This window comes from Cucurbita moschata, unplaced genomic scaffold (assembly GCF_002738365.1).
Source record: "Cucurbita moschata cultivar Rifu unplaced genomic scaffold, Cmos_1.0 Cmo_Scf00038, whole genome shotgun sequence".
Lineage (NCBI taxonomy): Eukaryota > Viridiplantae > Streptophyta > Magnoliopsida > Cucurbitales > Cucurbitaceae > Cucurbita > Cucurbita moschata.
Window position 1 is genome coordinate 1,401,182 of NW_019268554.1, and position 14,416 is coordinate 1,415,597.

The window sequence follows — 14,416 nt, forward strand, 5'->3', positions numbered from 1 at the left end:
ATAGTCGACTCAAAACCTTTCTAGTTTTCATATACCACGAGTTTCATAACACAAAATATTGAAATCGTCTTATAGCATGTTTCTTAACCCTATTCGTCACTCTCGCATCACAACCTTACCTTTACCTGAAAATCATTTTAAAAAAATAAGGTGACTATTTTGAAAAGGGCGAGAGTATCAATTTCTAGGGTATTTTGGACATTAAAAAAAAACTCATTTGAAGGTCATGATTAGGTCTGGATTGACCTTAATGAACTTTGTATAGATATATAGGAATTTATTGTACTTTACACTTTTTATCCACGGACTTAGAATAAGGGAGAACATAAGTTTATTTGAGAAGAAACTAGTATATAATCCTGAATCATAAAATTAAGTAAAATAGACAGATATTGAGTCAAACATGCTTAATTTTATTGCGTCTTTGATCATTTACACGATCCTGAAATCGTACGAACCTTCGATAGAACGAGAGCCCATCGACAGAGAGCTGTCTGCACACTATGAATCATATGTGTTTGAGAAAAGTTCATGCACAATGAAGGAAATGACTTGCGTTGAAGCATAGATGCTCTACCGGTGTTGTTGTGCATACTTTGCTTTATGTTTTAAATTCTCTTTAACTTATTTATTTTAAGTTTAAATCCGATAGGAAACGAAATTCAAAGCAACTAACAAAATCGACACAAAAACTAGAGACGTCGTTGCACTTGTTCCAAATCTACTTTCTTCATCAACAAGCTTCTAGTTATCACCTGAAAAAAAAAACGTGTAAGAACTAAAGTGAGTATGAAACTTAGTAAGTAACCTACTTTGCTCTTAATTGTGTTCATGGTGAATGCTAAGGTACTATACTCCATAACCTGACCAAAGGCTTTACACGATTTCTGTTCTAAGGACCTTGGTCTGAAGTCATCGATCTTTGGTCATAATACTTGGTTAGTCTAGTCCCTAGTGTCACAATCCACGGAGTGATTTTGTCCTTGAGAAAGTTATGGGGGATGATGACTAGTTTAAGTGAAGGAGAATGTCAAAACCATATTAGGAAGAAAGTAGGTTGTGACCCTCAAGTGGTGCCCATCCGATCACACAACGGCCAAGGTAGATGAGTGTCTTGATGTGACCGAGGAGGAAAATACAATATCTAACACACTAAAGAGATGTACATTAAAGCCAAACTGAGGCATAATCAAGGAGGCAATGATGTCGACATGAGGGACAAAGATAAACTTGATAAAAGGCCAAGTAGGGCCTTGAGCCTTAAACTTAGGCATGCAGCTCTGGAGTCAAGTTCATCCATATAAAATATGAAAGCTCGTCAAGTTTGGTGTCAAACGAACAATGAACGGACGCTCCATGACACCGTATAACCGTTTGCCAAACTCTCCACCATCTCTAGGCCTTGTGGCCTAAATGAGCTAACATGTGTCACAGTGAGGGGGAGTTTTGCGCAATGAGTGTCTCGGATGACTTCTTTTGAAATAGGTCTTTTAAGGATAGTGTCTGACGGCACAGGTGTGCCGGCATTGCGCCCCAACTCATGTATCGGAGATTGGTATATGCATCCACTATCTGGTACAGAGTCCGTAAATGATATGGCATAGACACAGGAGGGTCAGTTGCCTCGATAGAACCCAGATCGATGGATGTTCAAGATGTTCCGATGTATGAATGACACATAGGCTCGTTCTCGATGGGCATGAACGAGGGAGCTGTGATGGCTTATGACATCTCAGGACTTGGGATGGTTTCAGGACATGTGCGCCATGTTGATTAGAAGTTGAGATGACATGATGAAATTCGATATTGCATGTGAGAGACCTTGGCCCCAAGTAGAGGCAAGGTCGAGTCAGATGACTTGGCCTAGTGTAGAGGCAAGTTGGATTGAGTTGCAAATGATTGAAAAAATATGCACAGCCGGGTGTGTGGCCAAACAAGCTTGGATTCCGAACAAGTTATGTTCGATTGGTGAATACGAAATCAAAAAAATGGGTGATAATGTATATGGGGTTTGAGTTTTCCTTAAGACTTGTGAAGAGCGTGTCAAAATCATGACACTGCACGATTGAAAATATACAACCATGACAGTTGATATCAGAGCCACACTTTGTGTGTCTAGTCAGACAAGATAATCAAAGAAATGAACTCTAGGGTTGAAAGAAGACATCACAAATGCGTCAAGAATATCAATATCGACCGAACAACTGTTTTTTCAAGATCAAAGACAGTTGTGGATTGAAGCCAAGACTCTCCCAAGCTCAAGAGTGTTGGATGTGACACATCAACAAGGGGAGTTCTACCGGTCAAAACTAAGAGCCAAACTCATTTGCTAAGGGCTTGGGGTTCCGATGTGGGCAAGAGATGAATCAGATGGCACAGTAGGTCAATGTCTTCCAAGGAGTTATTCGCATGAGATGAATAATGTCAATGGTCGTAAGAATAGAAGCCGAAACCGTGATATAAACATCGGCCAAGTGCCAAATTGAGTACGACGGAAGTCTTTATGGGGGGACGACATTGCTGCAAAGAGGCAACTGAGTTCAATAGGGGAGGGCCCAAACGAATGGGTTGCTCACCCCGTGGGAGTGCTCCAAGAAGCGAGCACCTGTGTATTTTTTGAGTCATCGCGCTCATGCCTAAGGTGGATGGTTTCACAAGAGTTGTCAAGACTAGCATCTGCTCGATAAGAGAGCATCACACTAAACGTGGGCATAGAAAGTGAAGTTGCAGTAAGATCAAAGAAGTGTCAAGGCAGTGATTGTCACGTGAAGGTGGCCAATTGAGAAGTTGGTTGAAGTGCAGCGCCAACGTGGGGCTATGTTACAAGCTTTCAAACTTTTTTACCGGATGGGTTGGTACCACAATGAGCAAATGTCTTGGTTGGCTTACGAGTGTCACCCTGAGGGGTGCACTGTTGTGTGCAACTCAGAGAATACGAGTGTTGAGGGCAAGGTAGCCATCTTGGGTCACACTCTCCCTACCTTAGGCGAGGATATGCTGCAGGTAGTTAGTTTGTCATGGTTTATCTGGTGAGTGTTAGATGGAGTCTGAGAGAAGGGGGGAGGAGGCCCCAGATAAAATAGCCCACAACCATTGGACATTATTTTGTCATGCTTATGTTGTGAATCTCGGAGACCAAGGGAAGGTCCGTCAATGGGATAGCTCATAACTAGTGCACAATTTTCATATTTGTTCAAATGCACCTTGGGGGGACGCATGATGTCAACTCTCCATCACCTTGGACCCTATGGCCTAAGCCAGCTACATTGTGACACATGCATGTGTCATAATGAGGGCAAGTATTGCAAGACAAGTGTCCCGAGTGACTTCCTTTAAAATGGGTCTTTCAAGGACACTGTTAGATGCCACAGGTGCGCTAGCATGACACCCCAACCCATGTGTCGGAGGTTCTTATATGCACTCGTTATTCAGTACGAATTCCGTAAATGATATGACATAGAAAACGAAAGGTCCAATGCCTTGATAGAATCCAAATTGATAGATATTTGGGATGTTCTTATGTTATGAACGACACATGAGCCCGTTTTCGATGGGCATCCCAATACTTAGGATGACATCAAGATATATGGGTCATGTTGATTGAGAACCGAGATGACATGATGAGATGCGACATTGCATGTGAGAGACTTTAGTTCTAAGTAGAGACAAGATCGAGTCGAATAACTTGGTCTAGTGTAAAAACAAGTCGAACTGAGTCGTAGATGATTGAACATGCATGTACAGACAATATGTGTGGCCGAACAAGATTGGATTTCCAATATTTAAAATACTTCCAATAAATTAAAACTACAAAATTCCAATATTTATAAAGATAAAGTGAAAGAGTGGACCCATAATTATTCCTTTCAATGGGAACACAATCATTCATTATTTGAGTTAATTGAACCAATTTTTGTCTTTTTAATACTTCAATTATTAAAAATCCCCTATTTTATATATTCACGACGTTAAAAAAAATGATTATTTAATGCAAGAGGATGGGACTAAGCTAAATATTATTTATTTTTATTTTTATTTTTATTTTTTTGACAATATAGTCATAATTTTATATCAATGAGATCAAATTTGTGTTAAAATTTTCAAACAAACATAAAAAAAAATAAAAAATAAAAGTATATGAAAGACAAATATGTCTCCCATTTTCATTTATATATAAAAATATATATATTCATTTTATTAACTTTTAATATATAATTTCTATTTTTTTATTTTTTTTTATTTTTTAATATAAATATATGTTAAGTTTAATATATATATATATATATATATATATATATATATATATATATATATATATAAAGTATATTTATATTCATATATAAAGAATGAGACATACAAATTTTTGGGTAGGGACAAGAAATATAATTTCTCTCGACTCAATTTAGCTAAGAGGTGTAAATTTCTCTTCACTTCCTCTCTATTCTCGCACATGATGAATGGGACCCCCTAGCATATGAGATGTGGATGATGGAGCTGCTTGCTGCTGGTCCTTTATACGCGGACGCAAAATCCATTAACTAGACACCATATTACTCGACTCAATTTAGCTAACAGGTGTAAATTTCTCTTCACTTCCTCCCTATTCTCGTAGACCTTAGATTCGTAGGTTAACTTTCTCTCAACTTCCTCCCAATTCTCGTGTAGCTTAGCCTCGCGTGTTAAATTTCTCTCCACTCCCTCCCAATTCTGGTGCAGCTTAGCCTCGCATGTTAAATTTCTCTCTACTTCCTCCGAGTTCTCGTAGATCCTAGACTTGTAGGTTAAATTTCTCTCCGATCCCTCTCCATTTTCATGGAGCTTAGCTTCGTAGGTTAAATTTCTCTCTACCCCCTCCTTATTTTCGTGGAGCTTAGCTCCATAGGTTAAAATTGTCTGTACTCTGCTCCATGAAATTTCTCACCACTTTGTCCCTATTTTTGTAGAGTCTAATCCTGTCGATTAAATAAACGTACTTTATTATTATTCGGACAAAGATGCCAGGTCATTTACCATTTAAGTTCTAGGGGTGAAAACGGTTTTTTATTAGTGCAAGGGTAAAAAATGCATAGGTTAAAAGAGAATGGAAGGTCGGTCCTTTTTACTGAAGTAATAGAGTCTGTTTTTTAGTAATTGACAGCACAGAATTTGGTCGGTGTGTTGGAAAAATAAAATATTTATATTCTACTTTTTTTTTTTTTTTTTTTCTTTTAATGCAAATTGGACTCTTCTTTCCATTTCTTTTCCCTTTTTCTTTTTGACAAATATACCAAATATTCCTTCCTATTTTTAAATACTTAAAATTTGTTATATTTAACCTAACTCGAATGAAGTTCAAACCTATGATCGGATAAAAATGTAACGTCTTAAAAAGTTAAACGATACCCAAATCGACGGTTAATACTCAAATTGCAACCCCTATGGATAGTTAAACGATACCAAAATTAAACCTAAATCAATAGTTAATACTCAAATTGGCAACTGGTAACCCTTTTGGATAGTAAACGATCCTCAAATCAATGGTTAATACTCAAATTGGCAATCCTTATGGATAGTAAACAACACTCAAATTGGCAATCCTTATGGATAGTAAACAACGATTAATACTCAAATTGGCAACTTTTATGGATAGGATAGTAAACAATACCCAAATCAACTTGACAACTCTTATGGATGATAAACGATACCCAAATAGACAATTAATACTCAAATTGGCAACCCTTATGGATGTAAAGGGTATCAAAATCAATGATTGATACTCGAATTGACAATCTCCATTTCGACTATATGCTATTAGTACACATAATAAGGTCTAGTCATTCATATGATACAAAGATCCATTATGTACATAATAGATTGATTCAAAAGCAAAATGGAGTTCTAATCATGATCTAAAGTGAAGAACAGCTCACGAACACTTAATGCCAAGAAATTCTATTGAAATGATACTGAACATAACACAAATCCATAAATAAGATCTACCATCATCTTCTGGGGAATGCCCAAAAAATGCCCCTAAACAAGAATATAACACAGCAAACAACAAAGGCTTTTCTTTCATGATGCTTTCCCCTTCATTTTACCAATAGAGCAAGAAAGAAAAGTTCATTCATCATAGCATGCAGTCTGTTCTGGCTGGCAGCCTCCGGAAGAAGTTGAGCGGAACGGACGGGAGCTTGTACCGAAACCTTGGATGTCTTAGCACGTAAATCCCCGAAAGGAATGCCACGACTTGGAATGGTGTAACGTACAGAACTATAGCAGAAACCAGGCAGAAGAGCACAAACAATGCTGAAGCTCTCGGGTCGCGCCAACTGAGTAGAGATTGCAGCCTCTCGCCCTGTGTAGCCAAGTCCCCGACTACTGTCTGGATCCTCCCAGCAATGCTCCTCAGCCGATCGTATCTCATCCTCACGACGTCAGGAGGGGAGGAAGTTGGGAAGGTGTCGAACTCCTCGTTCAGTTCGTCGGGGTGAGCGGAGTCCGCATGGGAGAGGCGGGTGTCCATGTGAGGCGGGTGCCTTGGCCTCCATCTATAATGCCAAACTCCAATAAGGAACAGATAGAGGAAGATTGTAGGAAGAATGAGCTCAGGGTACATCACAAGGATGATGAACAAAATGTGTATAAGAACAGTTGTAATGGGGTTTCTCCAATGGCAAATCTGATCAAACCATTTTCCAACTGCAATCAAGCCACTGAAAACTCCCATGATTCTGAAGAAATTAGCCTTGCTTCTTCTCATGCTCCACATGTGGGAGCCTACATCGAGCATATACTCGACAACCTCTTTTCTCAATGGTGGTTCAGCACGGGTCAGCCTCATCGACACAATCTGAGTCGCTTGGTGCCGAAGGCTATCGAGCTGGCTCACTGTTAACGGGTGAATATAGTGCATTTTGGGGAGGAGGGGATGTGAGTACATGTGTAACATGTTTAGCAAGGAAGAACATGTAAACCTCACAGCCAAATGAATCTCACCCATCTTCTTCACCCCATTTGGGTGCAGAACCAGCAGAGGATACGAATGAGTATAAACTCGGTCAGTTTCGAGCGTGGAAAGGCGAATTCTTACCTTCCCTATCCGTGCATCTTTTGATCCTCCAGCCTTATCCCCACCGTGCAAATGGCAGTTGTCAAAAACCCCAATTGTAATGACAGTACAGGGATCGAAAACCTCCCAAGTGTACTGCTCATTCCACCTGGGTATGAAACTGTCGATGATCGTCCTCGTTCGAACCCACTTCTGCCCATACTTAGCAACACAGTATGCATCGGTCGTTCCACGTCCATCTTTCGTCTTCATCGGCATTAACCCCTGAGCACTCAGAATACCCAATTCTAAAACCCCAATGTTGTTCTTCCAGAGCTGTTTAGCCGTCGGCCGAAGATCGCTACTGTAATGTGTTGATTCATCCAAAACATGGTAGCCACCTTCCAAACATATCCTCATGTGAATCCTACTCGAAAACTTGATTTCCTTCTTCTTCTCCCCTTCAACGACAACAACGTGTTTCTCGAGGTTGAACCATCTTGTGTTCACAGGTCTATGGTCCAATCTCCTGTCTATATACTGCAGCGGAATCGCACACCGTCCTAGAACCTCGTCCTTGTTTGGTGCAACCCGATCTTCCACACTTAGAATCAAAGGCTCCTCAAATGGTTCAGCTGCAACAAACATCAAATCCTCATTCCACATTGGATTGATAGTTCGAGACTGGGAAATTCTAGTCCTCAAAGCCTGATTTCCAAGTATAGCCTTAACGAAAACCTCTGGATACCGACCCTTATCACTCGGCTGCAGATCCTGAGCTTCAATGATATTCACCCTCAAATACCAAAGCTTAGGAGAAAGATAGACCTTAGACCGCATATTTGCAAGCCCATCAGCTCCACTCACAGTTGCAGCATCTGAATTCCAAGCCTCAGGAAACGCTTCATCCGCTTGTGTTCCCATCCAAACAGCCAACATCAGCTCTCCTTTCGCCCTCTCTCCCTTCTTATCATCCAACCGGTACCATTGTGGTGCCAAAGGACTATCGGGTGGTACCCTTCTCGGAACCTCATTCAAGTCAAAAAGAACTCTCCCAATGAAATCATCCTTAAGAGAATCCTTATCCTTCACAGTCACCTCAAGCACCGAAGCCTGAATCCGATCCTTCGAAAACGCAAACACTTGGCTCCATTCAGGATTCGACTTCTTCTCGAAATGCCGAGTCGTACCCTTGTAATTTCCAAGCTTAACCTCCACATACGGGTCGCAGCTACCGGTGACGTCTTTCGCAGGCAAGTCTTTCGCCTTGACAACCCGAACATAGAGGTAATACATTTGCTCAACGAGGTCATAGGTGCTTGCTAGTTTGTCACCAGTGACCTTCCCCCCACCAAGGTGGGGATTGGTCTCTTTCAGTAAGAAATCTTCTGGTGGAGGCTTTTGCATCATCTTCACAGTTCAAATGATTTCACAAACACACCTAAAAAAAACCCCAAAAACAAACCCCATTTTAATGAACTTCACTCAACAAAAATTCAAAATCTCGCCCTAAAAAAACTCATACATAGGAAAACAGAGCCATAGTCCAGTCGTTACCACAAAAATAGGCAACAGAAAATCACCCAAAAACAAAAATCTCTGAATGTTACCGTTTGCAGAACCCAAAAACAACGTTGGAATTTAAACAAACACCTCATAGGCAGAAGACTTCTGTTATCTATAAATGACTAAAAACTTAAGAAAGAGAATCCCAAAGTGTCCAAACGTTAAAAGGGGTCTGAAAGTTCACCTGAGAAAGCAAAAAACCTTGAAAAGCTTCAGATCTGAAACGTTCTCACACCCTGAAGAGAAAATGAAAATGCAAGGTAAGTCAGTTCATGAACGCCCACAGATCCAAAGAAAACAGAACAAAAACACAGAAAAACAGAGCAATGTTGTTTGGCGGCTGAGAAAAACGTCACAACAAGAACAACAGAACAAATTTCCCTTCATTTCCCTTCATTTTCCGGGGAACCAAACAGATCAAAAACAAGAAACACAGAGATGAAACATGAAAACCATGTCTACAAACACCAAGAAATGAACCTTGAAAACCCCTTTCAATGGCATTCTTCAAGAGAGGACCACAAACCAAACCCCATTGCAGAAGAGAACCAAATGCAGGTGGGGTTGAAGAGAGAGAGAAAAGCGGTTTTTAGGGAGTGGGGTTTTTGGGTGTGAAAGAATCTGATGAGTGAAGACGAGTATATACAAAGTGAAGTGAACTGTCTATTTCTTTTTCTTTATTTATTAATTGTTAATTATTATTATTATTATTATTATTACTTATTTATTTATCTTTCTTTAGATCTAATCCACCTTTTGATCTAAGCTTTTGTTTAAAATATTTAAAAATAAAATGTCTCAAAATATAATATAATTTTTATATAAATAAATAATATAATTAATTTTTATATAAATAAATAATAGTGATGTGACTTGTAAATCTTAGATATTTAAGTTTTATGAAAGTATGAGATTTAGTTATTAATGTGATATATATTATACATATATAAGATTTTTTTCAAAAAAAAAAAATAATAATAATAACTCGACCCAATTTAACCCAACTGGGTAGGTTCGTGTCACCAAGCTAATCAACTCGAGATTTTTGGTACATAAGATTTTTTCAACCTATCTCAAAAATTACAAAAAAAAATATTTATTTATTTATTTATTATTATTATTATTATTATTTGAGATACTCTTTTTCACATGATAGAATTAAGGACAAGGCATGAGGAGCGAGCGTTGGAAGTGGTTTTTTGACGTGGAAATTGGACTCATTGGCATGTGCGTTTAACGGTGTTGGCATTTGCACGTGTGGAAAGTGATTTTGGGGTTTGAGCCGGCGTATGCACGTACGATACTGCTGCTGTTATCTTTCAAAATTTTAAATTAATTTATTTTATTAGTTTTTATTGGACCAACGGTCGATATTAAAATATACTATTATTATTTTTTATAATATATATTTAATACTAACGAATTCTGTTGGAATAATTTATTTGATACTGAAAAATAATACATTTGTACAAAAAAAAAATAATTATCTAAATAAAATTTTGTGTTCAGTATGTCGGTAAGCTTTTAAAACGTCTCGATCACAAATTATTTGTTGGTTTGTTTGAATTTTTGCTTGATAACGAGTGGTTTAAGATAGAATTTAATTATAAGTTACCTTTACGATGATTAGTTAGAGTCACTTGTGAACAAAAGTGTCGTGAATAAGGGCTCCAGACATGGATGTGTGAAAGTTAGGATTCGTCTCTTAATAAAGAAAAACTCAAGAGCTTAACCTCGTTTTAAAGGATCCTAACGACATATTAAGAGAGACTCATTAGATTAAAACTTGAACAACGAGTGATTCATGTTTGGTACCTAGAGTCTTAAAAAGACACTTCAGTCTTCAAAGTTTGCAAACAAAGCCACTGAAAAGATTGCTGATCTCGAGGAAAAGTTACCACAATCTTTTAGCGACATTTGAACCAGTGCTCGTCGTTTATGAACTCTTTCCCCTGGGGCTTGTAATCATCGATTGAAACGTAGAGTCGATCAATATTGTTGGCAACGCTAGAATGGAAGTGGGAATCGAAGATAAAAGATGTTAAGAACTCCTTTGTCTAATATCAAGAACATTGAAGATAAAGATCTTCTCAAAAGTATGATAATTACTGCTACTCTTGACCAGAGAACATTGGAAGTATCCATAATGAAATAAAATTGTGAGAAGAACGAAGTAATTTTTTTATAAAATTGTGTTCGTAGGAAAGGAGCAAGCAAGATCAGTGCACGACTATTGCGAGAGGCTACTCATTATGAAATGGATAAGCGCGGGATATATAAACAAAAATAATTATTAAAAAATGTATACTCTAAAATAAACAATAAATTTAAATAGATGTTATCATCTTACAACTGGGCCGTCACTAGTAGATTTTGATTTGGTTTGAATCAATTTATTAGTTTAAATGGACGTATTGAGTCGAGACGAATCAAACCTTTGACTCACAAAAATGTTTTCTTGTAGATAAAGAAATGATAATAAATTTTAAAATAATTGAAATGATAAGTTTCCTTCCACCAAATTCTCCTTCCAATTCTCCTCTTCCATTTGGATAAACACTTCTCTCGTCTCTTACCTTCTTTGCGCAATCCTTATATTTAATCGAATCCTTCATCTTCTCGATCCTCAGTTGATTCTCTCAAATTCTTCTCGGTTTTGGATTCCGGATCCTAGCAAGTTCCAATGCTTCAGCTGTTCTTCGCCGTCGCTTTCTCCGCAGTGCCATTGACGCTCTATGTGCCGCCAATTCGGAGCCTCAATTTGTTCGTCGAAACCCTAGAGGAACTTCTCCGTGACTCCGCCGCTCATACGCTCAGAGTTTATCCTCGTTTTCGCCAAGCCTTCTCTCGCCTCTTCGCCTCTATTTTCCGCGTTTCTAATTCCAGGTAGATTCGTTTCGATTCGATTCGGTTCTTTTTTAATCTGAGCGACTTACTTGAGGCTTTTNTACTAACGAATTCTGTTGGAATAATTTATTTGATACTGAAAAATAATACATTTGTACAAAAAAAAAATAATTATCTAAATAAAATTTTGTGTTCAGTATGTCGGTAAGCTTTTAAAACGTCTCGATCACAAATTATTTGTTGGTTTGTTTGAATTTTTGCTTGATAACGAGTGGTTTAAGATAGCGTCTCGATCACAAATTATTTGTTGGTTTGTTTGAATTTTTGCTTGATAACGAGTGGTTTAAGATAGAATTTAATTATAAGTTACCTTTACGATGATTAGTTAGAGTCACTTGTGAACAAAAGTGTCGTGAATAAGGGCTCCAGACATGGATGTGTGAAAGTTAGGATTCGTCTCTTAATAAAGAAAAACTCAAGAGCTTAACCTCGTTTTAAAGGATCCTAACGACATATTAAGAGAGACTCATTAGATTAAAACTTGAACAACGAGTGATTCATGTTTGGTACCTAGAGTCTTAAAAAGACACTTCAGTCTTCAAAGTTTGCAAACAAAGCCACTGAAAAGATTGCTGATCTCGAGGAAAAGTTACCACAATCTTTTAGCGACATTTGAACCAGTGCTCGTCGTTTATGAACTCTTTCCCCTGGGGCTTGTAATCATCGATTGAAACGTAGAGTCGATCAATATTGTTGGCAACGCTAGAATGGAAGTGGGAATCGAAGATAAAAGATGTTAAGAACTCCTTTGTCTAATATCAAGAACATTGAAGATAAAGATCTTCTCAAAAGTATGATAATTACTGCTACTCTTGACCAGAGAACATTGGAAGTATCCATAATGAAATAAAATTGTGAGAAGAACGAAGTAATTTTTTTATAAAATTGTGTTCGTAGGAAAGGAGCAAGCAAGATCAGTGCACGACTATTGCGAGAGGCTACTCATTATGAAATGGATAAGCGCGGGATATATAAACAAAAATAATTATTAAAAAATGTATACTCTAAAATAAACAATAAATTTAAATAGATGTTATCATCTTACAACTGGGCCGTCACTAGTAGATTTTGATTTGGTTTGAATCAATTTATTAGTTTAAATGGACGTATTGAGTCGAGACGAATCAAACCTTTGACTCACAAAAATGTTTTCTTGTAGATAAAGAAATGATAATAAATTTTAAAATAATTGAAATGATAAGTTTCCTTCCACCAAATTCTCCTTCCAATTCTCCTCTTCCATTTGGATAAACACTTCTCTCGTCTCTTACCTTCTTTGCGCAATCCTTATATTTAATCGAATCCTTCATCTTCTCGATCCTCAGTTGATTCTCTCAAATTCTTCTCGGTTTTGGATTCCGGATCCTAGCAAGTTCCAATGCTTCAGCTGTTCTTCGCCGTCGCTTTCTCCGCAGTGCCATTGACGCTCTATGTGCCGCCAATTCGGAGCCTCAATTTGTTCGTCGAAACCCTAGAGGAACTTCTCCGTGACTCCGCCGCTCATACGCTCAGAGTTTATCCTCGTTTTCGCCAAGCCTTCTCTCGCCTCTTCGCCTCTATTTTCCGCGTTTCTAATTCCAGGTAGATTCGTTTCGATTCGATTCGGTTCTTTTTTAATCTGAGCGACTTACTTGAGGCTTTTTGTTTCGCCGATTGCTGGTGTTTGATTTCGAGATTCGATTGATTCTTGCTGTTGGATTAGGATCTTTAATCTTGAATGTTGAATCTCTCTTCACTCCTGTAGATTGAACTGTGAATTTTGTTTAGAAATCATTCGCGATGATGGATTTTCGTTTCGTTTCGTTCTTCTCTGATTCTGTTTCCGATCTGTTTCGAGCTTTGGAATTTTCAAATTCTCTGTTTCCTCTCTGTTCTCGTGTAAGTATGTGATTTGAATGCGATCTGTTGAGCAGATTAATGAAATGGATTCAATTTTTTGAGCAAATTTTGTTGAATTTCATCTATGGTTTTTTGAGTCTTTCGATTCTTTTTTTTTTAATAATTTTTCTTTAAAACAAACGCACACAGACAAAGGTCAAACCATTTTCCTTATGCATATTTAAATAGGTAATTAATTCATTATTTATTTATTTATTTATTAATAAAAAATATACATGTTTATATTTTTTTTTAATTTCACGACTTTGAACTTCATGATTTATTACCTTTTTATTTCTAAATTTTAAAAATATCTTTTTGTTTCAAACTTTTTAAAGATAAACCTTTTAATATTTTATTTTTGAATTTATTTAAAAACAACATTTTTTTTATTCCACGGTGTAATTAGTTTGTATGAGTTGGAAAAGCTATTTTGGTTAATTATATTATTTTCTTTTAGAGTAGAAAATGAATATTTAACTTTTCGATCTAAAAACGGAGAATGTTATTTTTAATATTCTAACTTTTAATGTTTGAGTTGGGTTGAGAAAATCTTTTGGACCAACTTAAAATTTTCGGATTGATTGGGTTGGTGACTTGAGTAACTCAGTGAAGTTCACAATCCAATCCAACACAGGTACAATGATTTGGTTGTTGAGTTATTTTTTTAAAAGAATTATATAAGAAAATTCTATTTTATCTGCAACATTACATTAATAACTAAAATTTTATAGAACTAAAATATAAAACATTCACGAATCAAATACATCATAATGTCGGTAATAAGAGTTGAGTTGGGTCGGATTGACTTGATTATAAAAATGTCAACTTCCAAATGGATTTGAATTTTTTGATTTTTCAAAAATTCAATTCAATCTAAATCCAAAAAAAAAAAACATCTAACCGAACATAACATTTATAGTTTGGTTGGGTAATCTAAGTTGGTCGGGTTATGGATGCATATGGATACCTCTAATTAGAATTAGATTAAACAAAATAGGATTTAAACTTAAATAAAAAATAATAATTTGTGAT

At 37.1% G+C, this 14,416-nt stretch overlaps 1 protein-coding gene and 1 long non-coding RNA gene across 2 annotated transcripts; both read right to left on the reverse strand.

Annotated features, from left to right (window-relative positions):
* Positions 1–5,790: 5,790 nt before the first annotated feature.
* On the reverse strand, positions 5,791–9,226 carry LOC111432426 (FT-interacting protein 1-like). The gene is made up of 3 exons (XM_023069303.1): positions 9,077–9,226; positions 8,781–8,832; positions 5,791–8,471 (listed from the first exon to the last, which is right to left on the reverse strand). The coding sequence occupies exon 3, from the start codon at positions 8,438–8,440 to the stop codon at positions 6,110–6,112; it is 2,331 nt and encodes a 776-aa protein (XP_022925071.1). The 5' UTR covers positions 8,441–8,471; positions 8,781–8,832; positions 9,077–9,226; the 3' UTR covers positions 5,791–6,109.
* A 3,632-nt stretch (positions 9,227–12,858) lies between these two features.
* LOC111432463 lies at positions 12,859–13,442 on the reverse strand. Its single transcript, XR_002708644.1, has 2 exons — positions 13,255–13,442; positions 12,859–13,208 (listed from the first exon to the last, which is right to left on the reverse strand). It is a non-coding gene; the product is annotated as an uncharacterized LOC111432463 (long non-coding RNA).
* Between the last annotated feature and the right edge of the window lie 974 nt (positions 13,443–14,416).

Bases quoted from the DNA above. Each gene is read 5' to 3' on its own strand.
- LOC111432426 (XM_023069303.1), bottom strand. From the start codon at position 8,440: ATGATGCAAAAGCCTCCACCAGAAGATTTCTTACTGAAAGAGACCAAT.